The sequence below is a fragment of the Oreochromis niloticus genome, linkage group LG3, assembly GCF_001858045.2.
Source record: "Oreochromis niloticus isolate F11D_XX linkage group LG3, O_niloticus_UMD_NMBU, whole genome shotgun sequence".
In the NCBI taxonomy this organism is placed as follows: Eukaryota; Metazoa; Chordata; class Actinopteri; order Cichliformes; family Cichlidae; genus Oreochromis; species Oreochromis niloticus.
In genome coordinates this window covers 63417253-63441966 of record NC_031967.2, presented here as the reverse complement: position 1 = coordinate 63441966, position 24714 = coordinate 63417253, and the positions used below count along the sequence as shown (strand labels likewise).

At 40.6% G+C, this 24714-nt stretch overlaps 1 protein-coding gene and 1 pseudogene across 1 annotated transcript; both read right to left on the bottom strand.

Annotated features, from left to right (window-relative positions):
• Positions 1-24714, bottom strand: part of LOC112846316 (zinc finger protein 85-like) — a 241768-nt pseudogene that overhangs the window by 153245 nt on the left and 63809 nt on the right.
• LOC109201371 (butyrophilin-like protein 3) lies at positions 915-6965 on the bottom strand. The gene is made up of 3 exons (XM_019357041.2): positions 6699-6965; positions 2341-2667; positions 915-1609 (listed from the first exon to the last, which is right to left on the bottom strand). The coding sequence occupies exons 1-3, from the start codon at positions 6766-6768 to the stop codon at positions 1548-1550; spliced, it is 459 nt and encodes a 152-aa protein (XP_019212586.1). The 5' UTR covers positions 6769-6965; the 3' UTR covers positions 915-1547.

Genomic DNA, 24714 nt, shown 5'->3' with positions numbered 1-24714 from the left:
TCTAACTTAGAAAATCTAATCGAATTTTTACAGAGCTTACAAAAACAGCTGGTCAGACATTCGGACTACACTGCTGACATCACTGAAAGATGAATAGAATGCAGTAACCTTATCTAAAGCAGAGTTCATTTTATATACAGTGGCTTGCAAAAGTACTTTTCAACATTTTGTCACATTACAGCCACAAACATGAATCAATTTTATTGGAATTCCACATGAAAGACCAATACAAAGTGGTGTACACGTGAGAAGTGGAACAAAAATCATACATGATTCCAAACATTTTTTACAGATAAATAACTGCAAAGTGGGGTGTGCGTAATTATTCAGCCCCCTGAGTCAATACTTTGTAGAACCACGTTTTGCTGCAATTACAGCTGCCAGTCTTTTAGGGTATGTCTCTACCAGCTTTGCACATCTAGAGACTGAAATTCTTGCCCATTCTTCTTTGCAAAACAGCTCCAGCTCAGTCAGATTAGATGGACAGCGTTTGTGAACAGCAGTTTTCAGATCTTGCCACAGATTCTCGATTGGATTTAGATCTGGACTTTGACTGGGCCATTCTAACACATGGATATGTTTTGTTTTAAACCATTCCATTGTTGCCCTGGCTTTATGTTTAGGGTCGTTGTCCTGCTGGAAGGTGAACCTCCGCCCCAGTCTCAAGTCTTTTGCAGACTCCAAGAGGTTTTCTTCCAACATTGCCCTGTATTTGGCTCCATCCATCTTCCCATCACCTCTGACCAGCTTCCCTGTCCCTGCTGAAGAGAAGCACCCCCAGAGCATGACGCTGCCACCACCATATTTGACAGTGGGGATGGTGTGTTCAGAGTGATGTGCAGTGTTAGTTTTCCGCCACACATAGCGTTTTGCATTTTGGCCAAAAAGTTCCATTTTGGTCTAATCTGACCAGAGCACCTTCTTCCACATGTTTGCTGTGTCCCCCACATGGCTTGTGGCAAACTGCAAACGGGACTTCTTATGGTTTTCTTTTAACAATGGCTTTCTTCTTGCCACTCTGCCTTCTGCAACTCCCTCTGCGGTCAAGGGTTGCAGGTGGCAGCACCGGCCAGGAACCGATCTGAGCTGCCAGCCGCTCGATTGTCTGAGTGTGGCACTCAGTCTCGTCCTGCTCCCTCAACATGCCCATAATTTGGGCCAGCTCATCCCTTGGCTGACCTGTCGACGAATTAATGCTTTTCAGCATTCATTCATTACTCTTGGTTGCTGTCACTTTTCACACAAACACAGAGCTTTAGTTTTCCAGCTTACAGCTGAATACTTCCCCAACAACAACAACACAGACAATTCAGACTGTAAGCCGCTCAGGTGCATCTGCCTCCCCTGCCATGGCCCACCTGAGCACATCCCACCACAACAATATAATACAATCTTATTTTCATGAGAGATGATCTTAAGTTTGAAGAGGTATTGCAATCTCAGCAGGACGCTCATTTGAATCTCAAGACTGTTTTCTGTAGATCAGAAAAACAAAAACAGCAGCAACAAGAAGCACAGCACAAACGGACAAACCAACAATCAGTCCGTCAGATCCATCCTTTTTCACTGCATCTGTGTTCCCTCGATCCTCTCTGTCCTCTTGGCTGACCTGCAGGTGAGAAACAGCTGTCAGGTAGGTGATGAGAGAAAAAAAAAAACAAAAAACAATTTCTTTTTCATGTGCAGGCATTAATTAAAAAGTAAATTGTGAAAATTTACCTGGTGGTGGAATTTTCTGTGCTTTCAATTAAAAAAGGACATCTGACAAAAACTGCGGCCACAATCACTGTTCTAGGTTATTGAATTCTAGTCATGTTACACTATCATAAATGCCTGAATCTGTAATCTCAGTGACTAACAGAGATCCTCAGTCTAAAGCTGAGTGTGAGGCTGTGAGAAAGTCTCTGCCTGCATTCATAGATGTGTCCTTTCAGCTGCTCTGATCCAACCTTTGCTCTCTAAGAAAGAGGCTTCAGGGAGATGTTTGCTACGTTGGACTGTAGGACCATCAGAAATGTGTGCAGTAACAAAACAGGCAGCACTGAAAGGAGCTCTAAGTGTTTGTGTTGTTCAATGATTTGTGCACAACAACAAAAATGGGACCTCTCTCATCCATCAGTCATCATGTGGACATTTTGCTGACACACTTTGAAGCTGATGGACGTTTTGTGTCTGCACTAAGTACGTTTTCAGCAGCTATGGCACCGGCAGGATTCACTTTCACAGACTCACAACCACCAGCTCCACCCCTCCGCTCCCCCACCAGCTGTAAGCTTTAACATTGAGTTTCCCCACACATGTTTACAGACGAGTTGTTTACACTCAACTCTACTCACTCACCTGTAGGAACAACATGAAGGTGGATTGTGCGGTGATCCCATGAGCGTGTTTCTTCAATGAAAAGACCGCACCCGTAAGTTCCATAATCAGTAGTAGTTACATTCTTCAGAATCAAAGACACGTCTCCATCCTTCATCTGTCTGTCCTGCAGATCCACCCGGTTCTTAAAAGATGGATGCTGGTTGGCTGGATCAAAACGCCCATCCCGGTACAAAAAGACATATTCTGGCTCCAGGTCAGCTCTGCTCCACTTTGCAATGTTGTTGTTTGGAGCTCGACATGTCAGAGTGACGTCCTGTCCAGACTCAGCTGTGATGTTTGTCTGATCTGAAAGAGGAAACAAAACAGAGCAGAGAGGTTAAAGGTCAAAGTACAATTATGATCAGAATGTTTTATTTTAATTATATTTTAAAAAATGGATAAAAAGAGCCCAAGCATATGATATATATATAATACACTGTAACTCTGGGGTTATATTAACGAGCGAGTTCCACCAGTCTCCAGAGAGAGCAACAGCTTATCTATACTTCAGCCCACAAGCTGCAACGTACAGAGTCTGCCAAAGCCTTCCACTACAGTTTGCTCCATAAAGAGTGGTGGGCCCAAATTGTGACTGTAGCCATGCTGGTTGTTGTCAGCCAGGCTACAGTGCTGAAGAGAAACCTGGGGTTGTTCTTATTTTCTTCAATCAGTGACGAATAGTAAGATGTTCTGGCTTTGCGGAGGGCTTTCTTATAAAGCAGCAAACTATTTCTCCAGGCTAAATGATGATCCTCTAAATTTGTGACACGTCATTTCCTCTCCAGCTTACGAGTTATCTGCTTTAGGCTACGTGTTTGAGAATTATACCACGGAGTCAGGTACTTCTGATTTGAGGCCTTAGTTTTCACAGGAGCTACAGTATCCAGAGTCGTACGTAGTGAGGAGGTAAAATTATTAACAAGATAATCGACCTCTGTTGGAGTAGCGTTCAGATAGCTGCTCTGCTCTATGTTGGTACAGGGCATTGAAGATGATAACAGTGGGTGGATTATATTCTTAAACTTAGTTACAGCACTTTCAGAAAGACATCTACTGTGATAAAGTCTACTCTCCATTGCTGTGTAATCAATTATTGTAAATGTGAATGTTATCAGGAAATGATCAGACAGCAGAGGGTTTTCAGGAAACACTGTTAAATGTTCAGTTTCTATGCCATATGTTAAAACAAGATCTAGAGTGTGATTAAAGTGGTGGGTGGTTCCTGTCTGAGCAGTTAAGACACTGTGAGTCTCTGCATGCTGCCTTTTCTGTAGCTACAGCTGTTTGTATACACTGAACAAAAAGCTTTGTAGCTGTATACTGACTCCCAGGTCCTAGCCTGTTTGGAGCCCTGTCCATCTTCCATTGGTTTTAATTTTGCACTCCAGTATGAACACCCATCCTTCAACCCGAGAATCACCACAACATAACCTAATAGACCTACACCTTAGTTCACAGATTCACTTTGTTTATTTCTGGCATTTCACACAACCCAGGATTCAAATCATGAATCCATAATGGGCTTGGATTGATAACATTATTAATGAAATGTGCTCTATTTGGAAGCAGCCACCCCCTCCCCTTTCGACAGGCTGTGTGTGAGACTTGAAACCATCAAACTGTAAATTATAAATGGTCATTGATCCCTTTACCCCTCGTCCTAAAGTGTATATTTATTTTCTTACTCTTCTTATATTTATTGTTTGTTTACTTGCACTGCTGTAACTGGAGCCTCTATATACTGGACTGTATGAAGCGGAGATGACAATTAAGTTTACTTTGACTTCAGCAGCGAGCAGCAGGGGCAGATCTAGAAGGGTGGCATGGGGTTGCAAATGCCACCCTAAAATGATCCCTTGCCACCCCAAGTGCCACCCCAGTTTTGCATATGACAGTGTTGTTTATTAAAATAAGATAGCATTAACAGTTTGAGCGTAGTTACAGTCAACAGTGAATATAAATGCTAAAACTAAATATATTGCATAGTGTTCCCCCCCTCCACCATTAACAAATGGTTCAGCCCACAGCAGGACCGGCTTTTTTCTTGTTTTCAGTAGCAAGCGATGCTTATGATTGCGCCAGAGCACATTTTGAACAACACCATGGGAATTTCGGATTTTACACAGGTGGTTGGATGTTACACTCTGGAAATGGAAGGAAGGTGAGTGTTATTAACCCTCTGTGGTCCACGGACACGCTGCAACTCCAAATCACATGACTGATGTAAGCTGACATAGCAACAAGCTGCAGCCACACTGAGTCTCTATTTCAGCCCACATTGAAAGTTCAGACTTCAAAGTTTTTACATTTTAATAACAGGCCAGTAAATCCAGAGTTATGATAATATATATAAGCCATGCTTTTTTCTAAATACTGTCGTCACGTTTTTGTGTGTGTGTGTTTTAAGCGTTTTCTAAGGACAGCGCGAAAACAGTAAAGAAAGGGAAAAAAACACCTCTTTCCTATCGGTGGAAAAATGCACCAATCAAAAAAAAAGTCAACACGTAGGATTTGGTTGTTTAGGAAGAGGGGAGAGTTTTGGGAGTGACGATAACGGCAGCGAGACAAAGGGAGCGAGCGAGTGAGAGAGAGAGAGGGAGAGAGTTTTTAGATGTGGGAGATTTGTGACGTTTAGTGTGGAGTGTATACTTAGTGTGTTGTGTTGTCTTGTGTAGTTGTTCTGTTGTGTAGTCGTTGTTTTGTTTTGTGTGTCAGTGAGGGCACTAATGAATGTCACAAAGGCACATTTGCAGTGTAAACACTGTCACTAAGTAGAAAACCAGCGGAGTGATACATCTCCTGCTGTCAGGCCTGCAGGTTTATCCCTGTGCTGTTCTCCTCTGTCTTTTGGTGGACAAACTTTTTTTTTACTGTGACACATCATTTGTGGGGCATCTTATTGCAACACCTGATTGTTCTCTCATTTTAGTTTTAGTAATATTTTTAAATGGTTGTACAAAATGAAAAAAAAAACAGCAGGTGTATTGGCTGCATTTTTAGATAAATAGTTGTATATGTTTACAAAATGTACATTTTATATTTACATTTCAAGTTATAAAAATTTACTCAACATGTCTGTGGTTTTTTTTAGAGTAAAAAAATACTACTAGGATTTTAAGTTCTTTGTGTGATTTCAGATCAGTAGTACTAATGCAGTATGTCAGTGAAAAAACAACTAAATTCAGTTGAGCTGAAAAGAATGATACCAAACAAGGCAAGAGGGAAAAAATAAAATGAAACAATTTGAGGGTGAAATACAAACGTAAACTCAAAAGGAGTCAAAAATGGCCGGTTGTATTTCAGACCTCAGTGGGTTAATCCAACAAATCATGAAAAATTAGGTTTAAATTTTTGTTCATGACAGTGCAGATTTCTGACATTTTGTGTAATTTAAGCTGTAACAATTTGATTGTTTTCTAACAAAAAACAGTGAAACTTAAGTTAGACTTGTGTTTGTAAATGAACCGCCCCATGTTGTGTAGCTTTCTGGATTTTATACTTATTGGGCTACATATTTATTTATTATACAGGCTATAAAGTACATAACATCAAAACTCACATGTTTTATGTAACTAAAGTGTGTAATTATGTGGACTACAGACAATAATTAAGTTATAGACTATATTTATATGAAAAACGTGTATACTTACTGCATTTGAATTATTTTAACCATATGTAACCACCTGCATATGTGTTTGAAAAAAAAGGCTTTGATTTTGCCACCCCATTTGATTTCTTTGCCACCCTCATGCCACCCTAAGAAAATTTCTCTAGATCCGCCCCTGGCGAGCAGGCGCACCGAGGGCTCTCGCGCTCACTTTTCACGTATAGAATTTCGAAAAAACATCGGTGCAAATTATAAGTCTGTATCATAATGTCTGCTGTTTTCGTGTTTGTTGTTTTGTTTTCATTTTGTTTTATTTTGTTTTATTAGATGCTGGTCCAGCCAGCCAGAGAATCCCCCGCCGCCCCGCCCTCTCCTCCCCATTCCCAACATGCGCTGGCATGACGTCGGGGCAGCATGAGAACGAGTAATTTTTGTTTTTGTTTTTTGCCGATGCCCGTGATGCCGCCTCCACCACGATGCCGCCCCGGGAGACCACTCGTGTCGCCCGTATCTAAAACCGCTACCGCTGACTCCTCAAACTACAACACACATTACACTTCTTTGTCTCTGTCACAGCTGGATTACAGTCAGTAGACGTTAAATCCACTTTGACTTGTATCGCAGACAAACTTAATCAGTAGGGAAATAATTATTAGAAAAGAGTCAAGTGTCGTTTACAAGTTACGAGATCTCCCCCCAAACTGTGAGGTTTCTAACAGGTAAATCTCACCTGCAGAGACAAACAGGAAGACTCCTACAAACAGCAACGTGGAGCAGAGTGACACAGTCACAGCGGGCATGTCTGTGTTCTCAAGGTCAGATGATCCGACACTTTAATGGTGATAAAAGTCTGATTCTGTTGGTATTTTCACAGAATAACCGAACCTGAGTTTAAACCTGACATCATGAGATAAAGTTTAAGGTTAAAATAAAGTTTTACTCGCTCGATGCCAAAATGTCCGACTCCTCTCTCACACTCCGACGATCGATTAACGACGCCCACAGCCTCACCCAGTCAGTACCTCCCTCAGTACCTGACGCGGTAGGAAGTGACGTTTCGGCGCAAAACCAAAACAGCGCGAAACAGTGTCCGACATGAGCCAGGAAAAGAACACTCCTTGCTAAGTAATAATAATAATAAACAGTTCATAACATAACCATAGCCATAATCATAACGTTACCCTGATATCTCACAGAAATGCTACATGATAATAAACAGAAGCTGGCAACTCAGCTCTGAAGAGTGGGCAATCAGTCCTTCAAGTAATGAACCTTTTCATTACTTAAAAGAAGTTGAAAGTCCACAGGACGTTATGACGTGTTACATTTGATGTTAGGAGAATCACACATGCATTATAACAAATGTACGTACCATCACTAGCAAATACTTTAACTTCTACTTTCACTGTAAATAAAGTCACTAAAGATATTTTTCCATTTCCTGTGTTTGAGTCCAGCCTGCCTATAGATCATGACAATAAAACTCTATGCATATATATTATACTATAATCTAGATTATGAGCAGTTAAATGTTGCATCACCACCACAATAGATAACAAATTCTTTGGTAGGTTTTTAAGTTACATAAAGTTTTAATACAAAATCATTTGATGCTGCAGAGAGCATGCAAAACATGACATGACTTGAAACGTAATACAGAAAAAGTGAACTGAAAAATACACTTTTTTCATTAATAGTTGGTATTTATTATAATTGCACCAACACAACTGAGCTCTTAAAAGATTTCAACAAACTTTGCAAGTGGTGATCCACTGACAACCAAGACATCCATACTAGTCCCAAGCAAACATCTCCCTCTAGTGGTCACATGAAGGACAGAAATGGAAAATGTGCAGCTGGTCTCTTCACTCATCTTAATTATCTCAATTCAAATCTTCAAAATGTTTTATATTGTAAGGTAAAGACCTACAATAAAACAGAGAAAACCCTAAAATTTAGATGATCCCCTATGAAGAAACACTTTGACAACAGTGGGACGGAAAGGGTCGCTTTTACAGAAAGAAACCTGTTAAAAGATTAATAATAATTAAGCCTCGGGGAAGGTTAAAGGCTGTTAAATGTTCAGTTTTTATGCCATATATTAAAACAAGATGTAGAGTGTGATTAAAGTGGTGGGTGGGTTCTTTTACATTTTGAGAGAAGCCAATTGAGTCTATTAACAGATTAAATGCCATGTTGAGGCTGTCATTTTTAGCATCTACATGGATGTTAAAATCACCCACAATAATTATTTTATCTGAGCTGAGCACTAAATCAGATAAAAAGCCTGAGAAATCAGAGAGAAACTCTGTGTAAGGCCCAGGTGGACGATAGATGATAACAAGTAAGACTGGTTTCTGAGTTTTACAGCTGGGGTGGACGAGGCTAAGCATCAGGCTTTCAAATGAATTAAAAGTCTGTCTTGGTCTTTCGTTAATTAATAGGCTGGTGTGAAAAATTGCTGCCACACCGCCCCCTCGGCCTGTGCTTCGAGATTTCTGGTAGTTAGAATGACTCGGGGGTGTTGATTCATTTAAACTAACATACTCATCCTGCTGCAACCAGGTTTCTGTAAGGCAGAGTAAATCGATTTGTTGATCAGTTATTAAACCTTAACTTTGACACACAGTAGGTGTAATAACAACAACAGAGTCATAAAGATATACTTCCAAAACAGGTGAATATTTATATATATAAAACCTTCATAACTCTTGTGTCTGTTTGGTGGCTTCTGGATCTCATCTTTTTGAGAAGATGATGTGTTTCTGTTGGATTATTCAGGCTGAGTTTAGGGCTGAGTGTGAAACTGTCCAGCAACTGGACAACATCAGTGCCAGAGATGCCATGAGGATCAATACACTTATCAACTAGAGGCTGGAAGCATCATTGACCAGAATGATGAGTTTTCCTTAGTATCAGATTAAAATACCTCTGACTCCATTCCTGTTTTCTTCTCATTTTTAATCAGTTTTTTCCTGTAATGTATGATAATTAGATGGAGGATGAGCTCAGTACTCCTAGTCGTTTCACTTTTACATTTACACAAGATGGAGGAGTGTTTGAAGAGTGCAGTTGTAAAATCAAGAAAAACAGACCGCTTGCTTATTGTGGGGATGTGATTTTTCGGGTTGATCTCTTTTCTTTGTGTGATTGTAGGGCAGTATATATATATATATATATATATAAAAATCTCCTGACCTAAAGTACCAAAGGCAAGTCGTTGTCTTACCACTTCACTATCCATCTGTTATATTGACTGATCATGGACCAAAAATACCAAGGCTGATTTTTTTGTTCCAGATGAGCGCTGCCCTTCGTAACAACTGTTAGGAAGGTGGAGTTTTATTTTTTGTGCTTTTTTTATTTTTTATTTTTTTATACATCACATATTTGGAACTTATAAGTGTTAAAGTTTGGATTGTGTGGGCGTGGCCTATTTGACTGACAGTTGGATAGCACTGGAGCCACTAACTTTGTCCAAGGCTTCACCTTTAACTGCAGTCCCTGAATTGGACCTCTCTTTGTGATGTTCCAGGCATTTGGAGCTTTTTATGCAATTATATGACTAATAATAAGTTAATTTACTAACAGACCATCCTTCTTTTGTTTTTCTTACATTTGTTCATGTGACGATCGATTGCTGTATCAGACATTACTGAACCAGAGAAACCTTACAGTGTTTTTCAATTCTACATGTTAGTGGTTAACAGAAAGACGTTCTCAGACTCATTTAGGAGGTAAAATCCATCTCCTGCAGCTCACTTCCTCTCAGCTGAATTGCTCGTACCTAAAGGAAAAAAAAATACAGCTTGTATTTTTTAATTACTACAAACTAAAGACTTCATTTAAATGCCAAACAGTGAGAAAACTGCCTCAGAGTCAGTCACAGACAGGGAGGAGGAGGGTTTAAAAGATCTAAACTCTGCTGTGGTTGCTCTGTAAGTACAATAAGTTTTTTTTTAATGGATGCTGAGATTTAAGAATAACCTGAGACATTTTTCTGTTGTCATTAATCAGGTGGATGAGGTTAAACTTCAGCTTCAAAAAGGAGACAGAGAGCTGTAAGCGCCATCAGACCAAACAAAAGAGCCCAACCTGAGAGAAGAGAAGAAAAACAATGTAGGTGTTAGTGTTTTCTTTTGAGTGTGAGTCTAGTACCACACGTAATCCATGATCATACTTACTTTATCATACCACAGCTTTCATTTGTAGCAGTTCACTGCCTGGATCATTGCACATAACCGAATAATGTACACTGCTGTAATCCTGATAATCAGGCTTAAAATACATAAAACTGTATTCAATTGAATTCAATTACAATGTAATAAAAATATTGACATCAGTTGGGTTAGTATTATGTCATTTTATGTTCAATATATTGTACATTTAAATCATATTTTTAAAATATCAAGAAAATGCTTTTAATTACAGATCAAATACAAAATGACTGATCAGATATGACTTCACATATACTTGTGTATTTAATAAATATTAACCTTGTTTTTTAAGTTGCATTTAGAAAATATAAGCTTTAATTTGTTTTAAAACTCTTCATAATAGTGTTTAATGCAACATTAGTTAATTTGGCTCTATTTGTACTTAAAATATTTTTAAGTCACTTATGCCATCCATCCATCCATTCGCTTATCCTTTCCAGGGTCGCGGGGGGCGCTGGAGCCTATCCCAGCTGTCATAGGGCGAGAGGCGGGGTACACCCTGGACAGGTCGCCAGTCTGTCGCAGGGCCAACACACAGGGACAGACAACCATTCACGCTCACATTCACACCTAGTGACAATTTGGATTATCCAATTAACCTATCCCCTCAAACTGCATGTCTTTGGACAGTGGGAGGAAGCCGGAGTACCCGGAGGGAACCCACGCAAACACGGGGAGAACATGCAAACTCCACACAGAAAGACCCCGGCCTGATGGTGGAATTGAACTCAGGACCTTCTTGCTGTGCGGCAACAGTGCTAACCACCGTGCCACCGTGCTGCCCCACTTATGCCATTTTTCATAAAACATGTTTATTTACAGTTACTTTTAATTTCATAAGTAATGTTCTTTCACCATCTGATCTTTATTAAAATGCATAAAAAAAGTAAATTCTGTAACACTTATAGGAATAATTATGTTAATTTATAGATTTTTTTTAACAGTGTGTTAGGTGCCAAGAGATGTGGCTTTGCTTTTGTGTTCATTTTATCTTTTAGGTGTCAAGCCTCCACCTATTGGCCAGTTCAAAGTTGATTGGCATGTGTCTATTGGCTGGTCTGGGCACAGTTGGCCAATCACTCTCCGGGGATCACTACAAATGAGCAGCTCCCTGGCCAGCTGGTGGCTGCTGGCTTCTGCTTTATGACAAACATTTGAGTGAAGGCTTCTTTGGATTGTGTGTGGTGGAAGGCTGGACAGGTAAGCTGTCCAGCCTTCCACAGTTTTAAACTGTTAGACACGCTAGAAAGGTGAGAACTGTTAACACTTCTCTTTTTACACATACAAAGAATTTAGGTTACAGAGAAATGATTAAATGTGAACACCTATAACTCTGCTTCTTTTCCTGACACAGGTAGGATGGCCTAGTGATGAAGTGAAGCTTTCCATCCAACTGGTCGACTCATGGTTCGAAGCATTGTGATGATTCACTTGCTCTACTGCGCCATCAAGTGGAAGATTCAAGTGAAACAGGCTCTTTGATTATAATGATGTGTAAACCTCTAAACTGAATAAATTGTTTTCATGGTTATTTATCCCGAATATTGTCTCAGTATGTCTGATACAAAAAAGAAAGTGGAAACTATCAGGACAGAGTTTTGGTATGATTGTGTAACTGTTAGGCTCAGACAGTCAGTCAATAGTTTAATTCAGATCATAGATCAGTACATTTACATATTTTTATAACTATAAAAAGTTCAGAGTCACTGACAGACAGCACAGACACACAATGTTGGTCTGAGTCTAAACATGATGATAAGCAGAGACGTCTGATGTCTACAGTCGTCTGCTGGATGTTCAGGATAGTTCATTTCCATCTGTCCTCAGATCGTCTGACTCACAGTTCAGATGTTAAGAATTAGGAGGCAGGACACTGATTTGAACGTTGAGATGGTTTATGTTTTCTGTAGATCAAAAAACAACTGCAGCAGGAGACTCAGAGTTCAGCTGTAAAAAACTATGAGATATTTCAAACATGGTACTAACAAACAGGAAGCTGGTATGGTCTCTGGCCCTGTTTGCAATGTCTTGTGTAGATAAAAAAAACAGCAGCAACAAGAATTACAGCAGAAACACTCAGACCAACTATCGTTCCAACAGATCCATCCTTCTCTTGTCCTCCTGTCTGACCTGCAGGTGAGAAACAGGTGTGAGGTGTCAGCTGTCAGGTAGGTGATGAGTGAAGAACAGAACAGAATCCATTTCCTCTTCTAATGCAGTAGATTAGGCAAAATGTAAATTGTTCACAATATGAATGTTGTGTAAAATCTTACATACTAGGAGGATTTCTGAGCACTTTAATAAAAAAATCCATATGATCTGACCAAAACTGTTAAAAACTGTTGTAATAAACGAAAACCTAGCCAGGTTATAAAGGACCAAAGGACGGCTGGAGCCTTGCTCAGCTACTGCAGGGTGAGAGGCAGGGTACACCCTGGACAGGTTGCCTGTCTCTCGCAGGGCTAACACAGAGAGACAGGCAACCACTCACACTCACAGGAAATTTAGAATGACCAGTTAACTTAACCCCACTAACTGCATGTCTTTGGACTGTGGGAGGAAGCCAGAGCTGAACAAAAACACCCTGATAACAGACTGTGCATAGACTGTTTCTTCCTATTCTATGCAAGGCCACCTGGGTTGGCTGGAAGACTGTTTACTTAGCCTGGCAGGGCGAAGGACACTGTGTCAGCTGAACTCTGGACACACACACACATACACTGATACACACTCATCCCCCCTCCCTTTCCAAACACCTTCGATGCTTGTGCCCTACCGGGGCAGATGGCGGGTTGACTGGACCAGCGCAGACATGCTGCAGGACCGGATGCGCTGTCTACACCGGCTCTCTCTTACCCTTACCCGCCCCTGTTGCTTGTCTTGTGTTTCTATGGTGTATTGACAGTCATGTGCTTTTTGTGCTGGGGTGTTTTTACTGTTCTCAAACTGTTCTCTCATTACGAGCTCAGTCTGAGTGGAGTTTTTTCTCCTCCTCTCACCTCATGTTATGTATTTTCATTGGTTTTTTCCAATCAGCCTACCTCTCTGACATGTCTTCCCAATGTGATGTTTGTGTAAAGTTCGGTCAGAAGGTTCCTTTGTGCCATTAGCGTGCTGCCTGCTGTAACCCTAATTTCCTTCAGGATTAATAAAGTATTATGATTCTGATTCTAGGCCTGATGGTGGAATTGTACCCAAGACCTTCTTCCTGTGAGCCAGCAGTGCTAACTATGATGCAACCATGCTAATTATTAAGAATCACATTTGTTTTTCAAAGTACCAGAAAATTATAACTTAGACATTCCAGGGTTTAGGGTTTATGTATTTATGACTTTTACTCATTTGACTTAACTGGAAGGGGAAAAGACAGAAGATGGAGTTTCACAAAGCCAAAAAAAATAAAATAAAATAAATAGTTTTTTCATCCAAAAATATAAATTCTTTATTGGTTTGGTGCTTATTCGTTGTTGTTTTCCAAATTTCATGGCGTAAACAGTTTTGGTCAGATCATTTTATCTTATTTTTAAATTATAGTTTAAATAGCTGCATGAATCTGCTACACTATTCAAACTGTTGTCAGACATTATCTACTGCACTCTGATCACATCACTCAGACCAGTTCATCAACAGATGCTTTTCTGGTCTGAAAGAGGAAACAACACAGAGCAGAGAGGTTCAAGTTCGGAGACTATAGATGTTAGAAGATGTTTCAGTAAGGAACTACAGAGACCACAGAGCTTTATTTGTATTTGTATTTATTTGTAAAGTGTTCTTCCTGAAATTCCTAGGTATTAATATCAACACTTCTGACTACTGTAATTCTTTATTATCAGGATGTCCTAAAAACTCGCTGAAAAGTCTTCAGCTGATCCATAATGCTGCAGCAAGAGTCCTGACAGGGACTAGAAAGAGAGAGCATATTTCTCCTGTTTTGGCTTCCCTTCATTGGCTTCCTGTTAAATCCAGAATTGAATTCAAAATCCTGCTCCTCACATACAAGGTCTTAAATAATCAGGCCCCATCTTATCTTAATGACCTTGTAGTACCATATCACCCTATTAGAGCACTTCGCTCTCGCTCTGCAGGCCTACTTGTTGTTCCTAGAGTATTTAAAAGTAGAATGGGAGGCAGAGCCTTCAGTTTTCAGGCCCCTCTTCTGTGGAACCAGCTTCCAGTTTGGATTCGGGAGACAGACACTATCTCTACTTTCAAGATTAGGCTTAAAACTCTTCTTTTTGCTAAAGCATATAGTTAGGGCTGGACCAGGTGACCCTGAATCCTCCCTTAGTTATGCTGCACTGACCTGTTTTCACTAACTATGAGTTTATAGGTGGGAGGTCCTTCAAATCCAAAGACAAGGAGGAGCTGAAAAGGGTGCAGAGAGAGCTGAGGGGACTGATAAGGAATGGGAAGGACAGCTACAGGCAGAAGATGGAGAACCAGCTTCAGCAAAACAACGTTGGCAAAGTCTGGAGAGGCCTCAGAACCATCTCAGGCCAGAAACATCAGAACTCTCTGCCTGGGAGGGATGTGAGGTGGGCAAATGAACTGAATCGTTTCTTCAACAGATTTGATTCAGCCATGAGGCAGTCTCCAACATCGGCTGCTGACTCACCCACCCCCACTGCTGCTGCTCCACCTCTGACACCTCAGACACTTCACACCTCCTCTACTCACCCTGCTCACTCCTCCCCACCCCCAACAACAGCATCCAATACACACTCAACACAAGGCTCCAGCCTGTCTCTCTCAACCACCCAGGTTAGGAGGGAACTGAGGAGGATTAAAGCCAAGAAGGCAGCGGGTCCAGATGGCATCAGCTCGAGGGTCGTCAGGTCCTGCGCGGACCAACTGTGTGGGGTGATGGAACACCTCTTCAACCTGAGCCTGAGGCTGGGAAGAGTCCCACAGCTCTGGAAAACCTCCTGTGTTGTACCAGTGCCAAAGACTTCACGCCCCAAGGACCTCAACAGCTACAGGCCGGTGGCTTTGACATCCCACCTGATGAAGACCCTGGAGCGGCTGGTCCTGGCTCAGTTTCGGCACCTGGTGAGCTCATCACTGGACCCATCACTGATGCCGTCATTCACCTCCTACATCGTTCCCTCGCTCACCTGGAGACCGCTGGGAGCACTGTGACAATCATGTTCTTTGATTTTTCCAGTGCCTTCAACACTATTCTTCCCTCGGTTCTGAAGGACAAGCTGGAGAACTCTGGAGTGGACCATCACCTCACTACCTGGATTTTGGACTACCTCACCGACCAACCACAGTATGTGAGGACTCAGGGCTGTGTGTCGGACAGGGTCGTCTGCAGTACGGGGGCCCCACAGGGAACGGTTCTGGCTCCGTTCCTCTTCACCATCTACACTGCAGACTTCTCCCACAACTCCACCCAGTGCTTCCTGCAGAAGTTCTCTGATGACTCTGCAATAGTCGGCCTCATCACTGATGGGGACGACAAGGAGTACAGAGGACTGACTCAGGACTTTGTGGACTGGTGCCAGCTGAACTACCTCCAGATCAATGCCAGTAAAACCAACGAGCTGGTGGTAAACTTCCACAGGCACAAGCATCCTCCACTGCAACCACTGAGCATCCAAGGTATGGACATCGAGGCTGTGGACAGCTACAGGTACCTTGGTGTTCATCTGAACAACAAACTGGACTGGACTCATAACTCAGACGTGCTCTACAGGAAAGGGCAGAGCAGGCTGTACCTGCTTCGGAGACTCAGGTCGTTTGGAGTGGAGGGCCCACTCCTGAAGACCTTCTATGACTCTGTGGTGGCCTCAGCCATCTTTTATGGTGTGGTCTGCTGGGGTTGCAGCATCTCTGCTGGGGACAGGAAGAGACTGAACAGGCTGATCAGAAGGGCCAGCTCTGTTCTAGGATGCCCTCTGGACCCAGTGGAGGTGGTGAGTGACAGGAGAATGGCGGCTAAGCTGTCATCCCTGTTGGACAACATCTCCCACCCCATGCATGAGACTGTGACAGCACTGAGCAGCTCCTTCAGTGGGAGACTGCGGCACCCACGGTGTGGGACGGAGAGATTTCGCAGGTCTTTCCTCCCCACTGCTGTCAGACTCTACAACAAAGACTTTTGCAGCTGATCAAACACACAAACCCACACATGCGCAATACTCTTTTCTGACAAAGTTGTATTTTTACTCAGTTATATATAGAATTTGTATTCTATTTTTATCCTATTGTATATGTTATTCTTGTAGTGGCGAATTGCTGTCCCCAGCTTTGAAAAAATAATTCTTCCACTTCTTAATGCGAGCTGTTCAGATTTATTTCTGACTCGTACATACAAACAAATGATGTCACGGTCAAAAAACCATTTGCTGCTACAGCGAACATTTCCATTGCCGTTCTGGCGCATTCTAACCTGCTACCACACATGCGCTGTAATGTTTTCTTACCTGACACAAATTAAACTCGCAGCATGTATTCTCTAACAACACATTATACAAAATCAAACATTTAACATAATTGAAAGTATCAAAAATATATCTCTATAGATTGGATCTAACAATTCTATTTTATTCTACAGTATATAGTATTTTATTTTATTCCATTCTGTACAGTTGTATACAGTATATTATTCGTATTGTATTCTAATTTTTGTTATATAACTTTAGCACTGTCCACTTTCTGCTGTAACAAAACAAATTACCCACGTGTGGGACTAATAAAGGTTATGTTATCTTATCTTACACCTCTCCAAATAAATAGTTATTATTAGTCACCCTGGTGGTTTCTTCCTGTTAAAGGGGAGTGTTCAGCTTGAGTGACATCCCATTCTTAAATTCCCAGGATTTAATATGATGTCAGCCGACCCTTAGCAGCTGTAACAGCTTCAACTCTTTGGGAAAGGCTTTCCACAGATTTAAGAGTGTGTTTATGGGAACTGGGACAATTTGCTGAGACACTTTGAAGCTAATGGACGTTTTGTGTCTGCACTAAGTACGTTTTCACTAGAGATGGACCGATCCGATATTACGTATCAGTCCGATACGGACCTAAATTACTGGATCGGATATCGGAGAGAAATAAAAAATGTAATCCGATCCGAAGTATCACAAAATCACCTCACAAAACGCGCTACTTGGCGTAACCCAGCTCGGCGCATCGGAGCAGTATGTGTCACGTGATAGAGCGGCTGTTGTCTGCGAGACCTGTCAGCGGTCTGTTGGAACATTTGGAGCCTCGCTACATGCTTCCTAACCGCAGCATTTCATCTCGGTGAAAACTATCCCAGAGAAATAAAGCAAGTGCGTAAGTTCATCCCTGAATGTTTGTATAGTATTTCCACATTAACCTTAACAACTGATATGTTGAGCCACAGCTGGACTGGCCATTGGAGTTTCATATTCAGGTGAAAAGGAAGCGATTTGTCCCGTACTTCAGCTAGAATTAAAAAATAGACACAAAGCTGGAGTTATTCTGTCTTTGATGCGCAGTTGCATCTACTTCTCTCATTCTCTCCCCCTCCCTCTCCTGTTATTACTTCAAACATGAAACTGATCAATGATCAGCTGATCGGCTTTTCTGCTGCAAGTCCCGTCTCTCTTGTTTGTTTATCGCCCACTTTGCACTAGAAAGAGGAGACCAGTGGATAAACAACAGCAGCACGTTTAAGCGTGATAAGCTGTTGTTAGAATGTATTTAATATTACTTTCTAGTATCAGCTGATGTTTGCTGGAGCCACAGCTGTAAAGATGCTGGTCATGATATCAGTTTGGATATGAGGTGAGAGGGAAACATGAAGATGAAACCAGGAGATGTCCTTACTGAATCATCAGAGCTGAACAGATGATGGAGAAACAGGTTTACCTTTTAGGTGACATGAATGAGTTGAAGGGAAGTTATGAACTGTTTCTGAGAGACAAATAACACCAGGATCCTTTTCTATGTAGCTGACAGCTGGTAACTGTGCAGGGGCGGGTCTAGCAAAGTTTTGTAGGGGGCCAGGTAGGGCATTAACAGGGAAAGGGGGGCACAAAGAAATATTTTTCTTTGTTATGTCATTTAAAAACTTTAAATAAACAATTATCTGAATCTTACAACAAAAGTGGTCATCTGATTAAATGTATAGAAGTCCATTACTGTATATAGTAACTGTTAAGTCTAATATACCCTAGTAAGCTATAGTACTTTTTCCTTTGGGAAGGTACCATCTGTGCAGTCTGCAAGTCTGTTGAAGAAAGATGTTGAATCTATTTAATTATTGTAGAAAAATAATTGATTTCTGTGCATTTGTTTTACACTTGCATTAACTTAAAGTTGATTACATCGATTAAGGGCGGGGGGTGGTTCCCTAATATTTTTGCTGGGAGTTGGCAACCCTATTAGTTAGGTAGGTAAGTACTCTTTAAAATACCAGAATATTGAGGATGGTGTAGGTTTAAATTTATTAGATTGATCAGTGTTGCTGAACTATAAAAAGTTTTGGGTGGAGTGTATTTTTTGCATACAGGTATAACAGAATAGCTTTAGTCTCTTGTTTTTTAAAACTCGAGTATGAACTTATACAAAATGCAGCAAGATATTTATAAAAAACAGTTTTGTTGATTACAAAATACGCTATATCGGATTCATATCGGTATCGGCAGATATCCAAATTTATGATATCGGTATCAGACATTAAAAAGTGGTATGGTGACATCTCTAGTTTTCAGCAGCTATGGCACCGGCAGGATTCACTTTCACAGACTCACAACCACCAGCTTCACCCCTCCCCTCCCCCTCCAGCTGTAGGCTTTAACATTGAGTTTCCCCACACATGTTTACAGACGAGTTAGAGAGCAAGAGAAGAAGAGACTGATTCATAAATGTCTTTGTTTCTGCTCTAACCTTACCCAAACAATGCTGCTCTACAACTCTAGACTACCAGCCACAAAGACAACAGCTGGAGAAACATCTATCTACCTCTGACATCCACCAGCTCATCCATACAACAAACACACATCAACAACCAGGAAGCAGCTTCACCTCTGATCACACACACACTCAACTCTACTCACTCACCTGGAGGAACAACATGAAGGTGGATTGTGCGGTGATCCCATGAGCGTGTTTCTTCAATGAAAAGACCGCACCCGTAAGTTCCATAATCAGTAGTAGTTACATTCTTCAGAATCAGAGACACGTCTCCATCCTTCATCTGTCTGTCCTGCAGATCCACCCGGTTCTTAAAAGATGGATGCTGGTTGGCTGGATCAAAGTGACCATCCCGCAACAATAGCACGTACTGTGGCTCCAGGTCAGCTCTGCTCCACTTTGTAATTCTGATGTTGTTGTTTGGAGCTCGACATGTCAGAGTGACGTCCTGTCCAGACTCAGCTGTGATGGTTTTCAGATCTGAAAGAGGAAACAACACAGAGCAGAGAGGTTAAAGGTCAAAGTACAATAATGATCAGAATGATTCACTTTAAATATAAATTTTGGTCCAGAACCAACATGAACGTGAGATGGACTGCTTCAACTGGTAAATACAAATAGCTTTGTTCCAAACCTTCTAAACAGTTGCTTCTTAAACAGCCAAAATATTTTCAGCCTACTAAATTCCTTTGACCCTTCTTTTCTGTTGTCATTTAATCTCTTACTTTACTCAAACATAGTGCTTTTCTACACTGGCATTCAATGTGCTTTCATTTAACACGTCTTATTCACCTATTTACACATATGATCACTTTTTTTCTGTGTCTACTTGCTTTCTATCTAACATTCACACATCAGGAGCAACTCTGTTTGGCATGCAGCCTGGAGTGGCCACTAACCTTTAGACGATAACCTGCTCTACCTCCTGAGCCACAGCCACAATCTATCAAAGGTACCGGTGTGTAGGACTGCTGGAGGTATGTTTGCTACTGAACAGCTGGAAACATCTGCACTTATGACAACAAGTATATCAGTGTTTGCTCAGAGTTTTAATTATAACTATGTTTGCTGTGCATTGCACTGAATTACTAAGTGAAAGAGCCTCACATACTGTTCTTTACAGTCACAGCTTGCTGTTTTGGTTTTTGACAGTGACAATACAACAATAACGTTTCAAGGAACAACAAGTTAAACCTTTTCTCTGAACAGGTACCAGCATAAACAGTGTTCACGTTTATTTAATGTTCAGGTAGCTGCTCTCCTCTGTGTTGGTACAGATGAAGATGACAGCAGTGGGTGGATTATATTCTTAAACTTAGTTACAGCACTACTGTAATGAAATCCACTTCCCACTGCTGTGTAATCAATTATTGTTAATTTATATGTTATCAGGAAATGATCAGACAAGAGACGGTTTTCAGGAAACACTGTTAAATGTTCAGTTTCTATGCCATATGTTAAAACAAGATTTAGAGTGTGATTAAAGTGGATTTCCCCAAATATCAAGCGTGGTCCGGTGCACGCTTCGTGGTCCCATATATCCCACAATCCATAGTGCGGCGGTGGGTGTGGATAATTTTGCCGCAAAATACGGCAGAAGGGAGCGGCTGAAGAGTGAACTGTCAAAAGTAAGTACTGAATATTATGTCACTTATGTGCGAATGTTTAAGAACATTAAAACATTACTTTTGGCCACATGTCGGCAAAGTTATGTGACATTAGTGATGTTTGTACTAACTTGGTTTTAAAGCCTTTAAAATATTCGCCGCTCAATAGTTGACCTTAATCTTACAGAGAATGTGATGATTTTATGGATAATTAAAGTCAGTCATATATCCACAAACACAACAAGCTGAAAGTCAGTGATGCTGCTCGGTTTGCAGTCCTGAATATGACAGCACAAGCAGGATTCACTGCACTGTTAATGTTAGCTATGTTATATTGCTGCCTCTGTTCGGTGGTGTCGAGCCAAACGGACTTTAACGTGTGTTTGAACGAGCTGACGGTTCACTCGTTAAGCTGAAAGAAAGATGCTTTAATCACAGGAGTCACACATGTGTCCACTGGACCATCTGGAACTCTTCTTGTTTAGCACTCGTAATAACACAAACACTAAATCCTCCTTCTCTTGTGCTGTTTTGTAGCAGTGTGTACACCTGAGACTGTCACCTGTCTGTCTGTCCTGCACTCTCTCTCTGTTTCTTTCTCTCTGATTGTGGAATAAAAGTATGAACATGTATTTATAAGTTACACTTGTGTTTGAATCCTGCAGCTTATCACACATTTGATTTCCATGTGTGAAAACTGCAAGTGTCCAGAGTGAGGACAGACTGAGGGACCCACTGCTGCACATCATCTGTGAGGCTTTGCACCCCTGATGATCCACCAGGACAAACTCAGCAGTGTGTGAGGAAGAGGAGGAGGAAGAGCCAGCAGCAGCTGACAGATGGAGAGAATAGACAGACTGTTCCCTGTTTGTGAAGGACTGCTAGGAAAGTTTAAAATAACTAATTGTCTGTCCTGAATCAGTCTTATTAGGTAATGTTCAAATAATGTTATCATCCCAGTGTTTTCAGTGTGGGAGAAAGTACTCAGGGCCTTCAAGTTACACACTATGAAAGGCAGCAACAAGTTTAATATTCAGAAACCTAAAGTATGTATCAGCAGCAGAATGGAGCTAAAAATAAATGTTTGTTTCAGTTCTATGAAGCTTTGAGTATTTTGGATTAGTAGCACTGCTGTGTTTGTTGCATCATATTGCTGTAATTGTTTATATGCTTTATATATTCTGAGCTAAGTTGATCTATAGTGTTACATCATATTCTATAAGGATGTTATGTGTTTGTATACTTTCTGCCCAGTTTGACCCATTTAGCAGAAGTCAGCCTGTTTAAGGCTCTGATATCTATTCTGTATGACTTAAAGCAGTTATGACATGGTCTGATTTTCTCACCCAATAAAGGAATATTTCATATATCAGTCTGATCTTCATTCTATCAGAAACAGTTATCACAGCTCGTACATTTTCTTTTTACACATATATGTAAGCATTGAGCCAAATTTAGTAATGCCAACATATTGAAAGAACAACATTTGTCTGTTATATATAATACATCTGTATATACACTGTCAGAGATACTTGTCTTTGAGTGAAGATTTAAGGTGATAGGAAATATAAATAACTGCTACTTGAATCTTTGACCCAGAGTTCAAGCTCACTGCTGTAATATATGTATATATATATATATATATATATATATATATATATATATATATATATATATATATATATAAATAATAGTCTGAAAATACATATAATATTGGCCATATTATATTTACATTACCAAAGTGAGATGACTTTAGTCTCATGAACAACATTAACTAACTATCATGTTTTACAGTCCTGTGGTCTCAGCCTCAGATACTCAACTAATCAAAGTGATGTCATGACAAAAATGAATGACCAACAAGACATTTTTTCTCCTTCATTTCTGTCAATCAAAGCTGTATGTAACGTTTCTCGCGGTTAGTATCATGGTTGCTAGGCAACCTGAACAGCGCGACGAAGGCTAGACCGTCCCATTTCACAAGCCTCGCACTTCTCATACTTATAGTACGCACCGTACATAGTATGCGTACTGCGCGTACTTCAAGCGTGCGGTCTCTTAATTGTGACACAGCCTGTGAGTCTCTACATGCTGCCTTTATGGAGCTACAGCTGTTTGTATACACTGAACAAAAAGCTTTGTAGCTGTATACTGACTCCTGACACTACAACACATCACACTGACACACACATTACACTTCTTTGTCTCCGTCACAGCTGGATTACAGTCAATAGACGTTAAATCCACATCGACTAAACCCAGCCTAGTATATCAGCCGTATCCCAGACAAACCAAATCAATCTAAAAATAATTAGATTAGATAATGGACTTTCGATCTAGTTGGCATGTTACCAATTCTCCCCCCAAAGTGTGGGGTTTTAAACCTCACCTGCAGAGTCAAACAGGAAGACACCGACAAACAGCAATGTCGAGAAGAGTGATGCTGTTACAGCAGACATTTCCGTGTTCTCAAGTTCAGATGATCCGACACTTTGATTGTGATAAATTTCTGAGTCTGTTGGTGTTTTCGCTGAATAACAGAAGTTGAGTTTAAATCCCAAAATGTCCAAGTCGTTTCTTAAGTAGTGACGATCGATTTGAAGCGGAATAGTCAGCCTTTTTTCAGTACTGCCTCTGTACCCCACGTGGTGGTTTATAGTGATGGTGAGCTGAAGCCTCGTGATGAAGTGAAGCTTTCCATCCAACTGGTCGACTCATGGTTCGAAGCATTGTAATGATTCACTTGCTCTACTGCGCCATCAAGTGGAAGATTCAAGTGAAACAGGCTCTTTGATTATAATGATGTGTAAACCTCTAAACTGAATAAATTGTTTTCATGGTTATTTATCCCGAATATTGTCTCAGTATGTCTGATACAAAAGAGAAAGTGGAAACTATCAGGACAGAGTTTTGGTATGATTGTGTAACTGTTAGCCTCAGACAGTCAGTCAATAGTATAATTCAGATCATAGATCAGTACATTTACATATTTTTATAACTATAAAAAGAAAGCTAAGGCTAAAAACAGAAAAACGATTTTATAAAAATATTCAGCAGTAGATCAAAAATGAAAGAAAACCATTAATCAACAAATGAACATTACCTGATGCTGCTGAACTGAAGCAGAGCAAATTACAGAGGTTTTATTAGAGACACACCTTAGCATTTAAAAATTTTGCATAATGTTAAAAAGTTTAAATTTGTTTAGTAGCCTATTGAACGGCAGAAATTAGGTTTTCTTTTCGGAAGTAAGTAAAAGGAAAACAACAGCGGCTGACAGCGCTGTAAACAACGGTAGACTTATGTGTAACAAGCAAGCGAATAATGCAGAAAACAGATTTTTAGACGGGAAACTGTTCTTGAAGCATACTGTGTGTGTGTGTGTGTGTGTGTGTGTGTGTGTGTGTGTGTGTGTGTGTGTGTGTGTGTATGTGTGTGTGTGTGTGAGAGAGAGAGAGAGAAAGCTGTGCATGAAGTGTGATTCTATCCTGGTGGAAGCAAAACAGCAAAAGTCAGAGGGAATTCATGACGATGTTTATATGAAGCGTAGTTTGGATCTTCTTTTGCTGCTGGTTCGGTCAATATCGTCGGGTGAGAAATGCGACATCTCACTGATTCTGATCCAACAGCAGGTCCGCGCTTTGTGTTTGCATCTATGAGCAGAATCTGTGTTCCTGCTCTCATTTACTGCTGTTTGGTGGTTGTTGAAATTTGGCGTTTCGGGCAAAATAAATTTATATTAATAATCGATTCAGGATCAATATCACGTTATCCAAGCTAGAATCGATTTTAATCGATAATCAAAACCCACCCCAATAACTGTGTAATCATGCTTATGTACATCTGGATAATGACACAAACTGTGTGGCGCTTCACTTTTTAATAAACTAAAAGGCATATATCAGGTTATAGGATCTGTAGTGTTGTTTATTTATATTATGGTACTTATCATTTGTGACATTTATTACTGTGTGCATACTTTATAGAAGAGGAAAAAAATCTCTTCCTTGCTGGCTCCATCGAAGAAGAAATG

Bases quoted from the DNA above. Each gene is read 5' to 3' on its own strand.
- LOC109201371 (XM_019357041.2), bottom strand. From the start codon at position 6,768: ATGCCCGCTGTGACTGTGTCACTCTGCTCCACGTTGCTGTTTGTAGGA. The intron at 2,668-6,698 runs GTGAGATTTACC...TTCCTCTTTCAG, and splicing joins CTTCCTGTTTGTCTCTGCAG to ATCAGACAAACATCACAGCT. The intron at 1,610-2,340 runs GTGAGTGAGTAG...TCTCACCTGCAG, and splicing joins CCTTCATGTTGTTCCTACAG to GTCAGCCAAGAGGACAGAGA.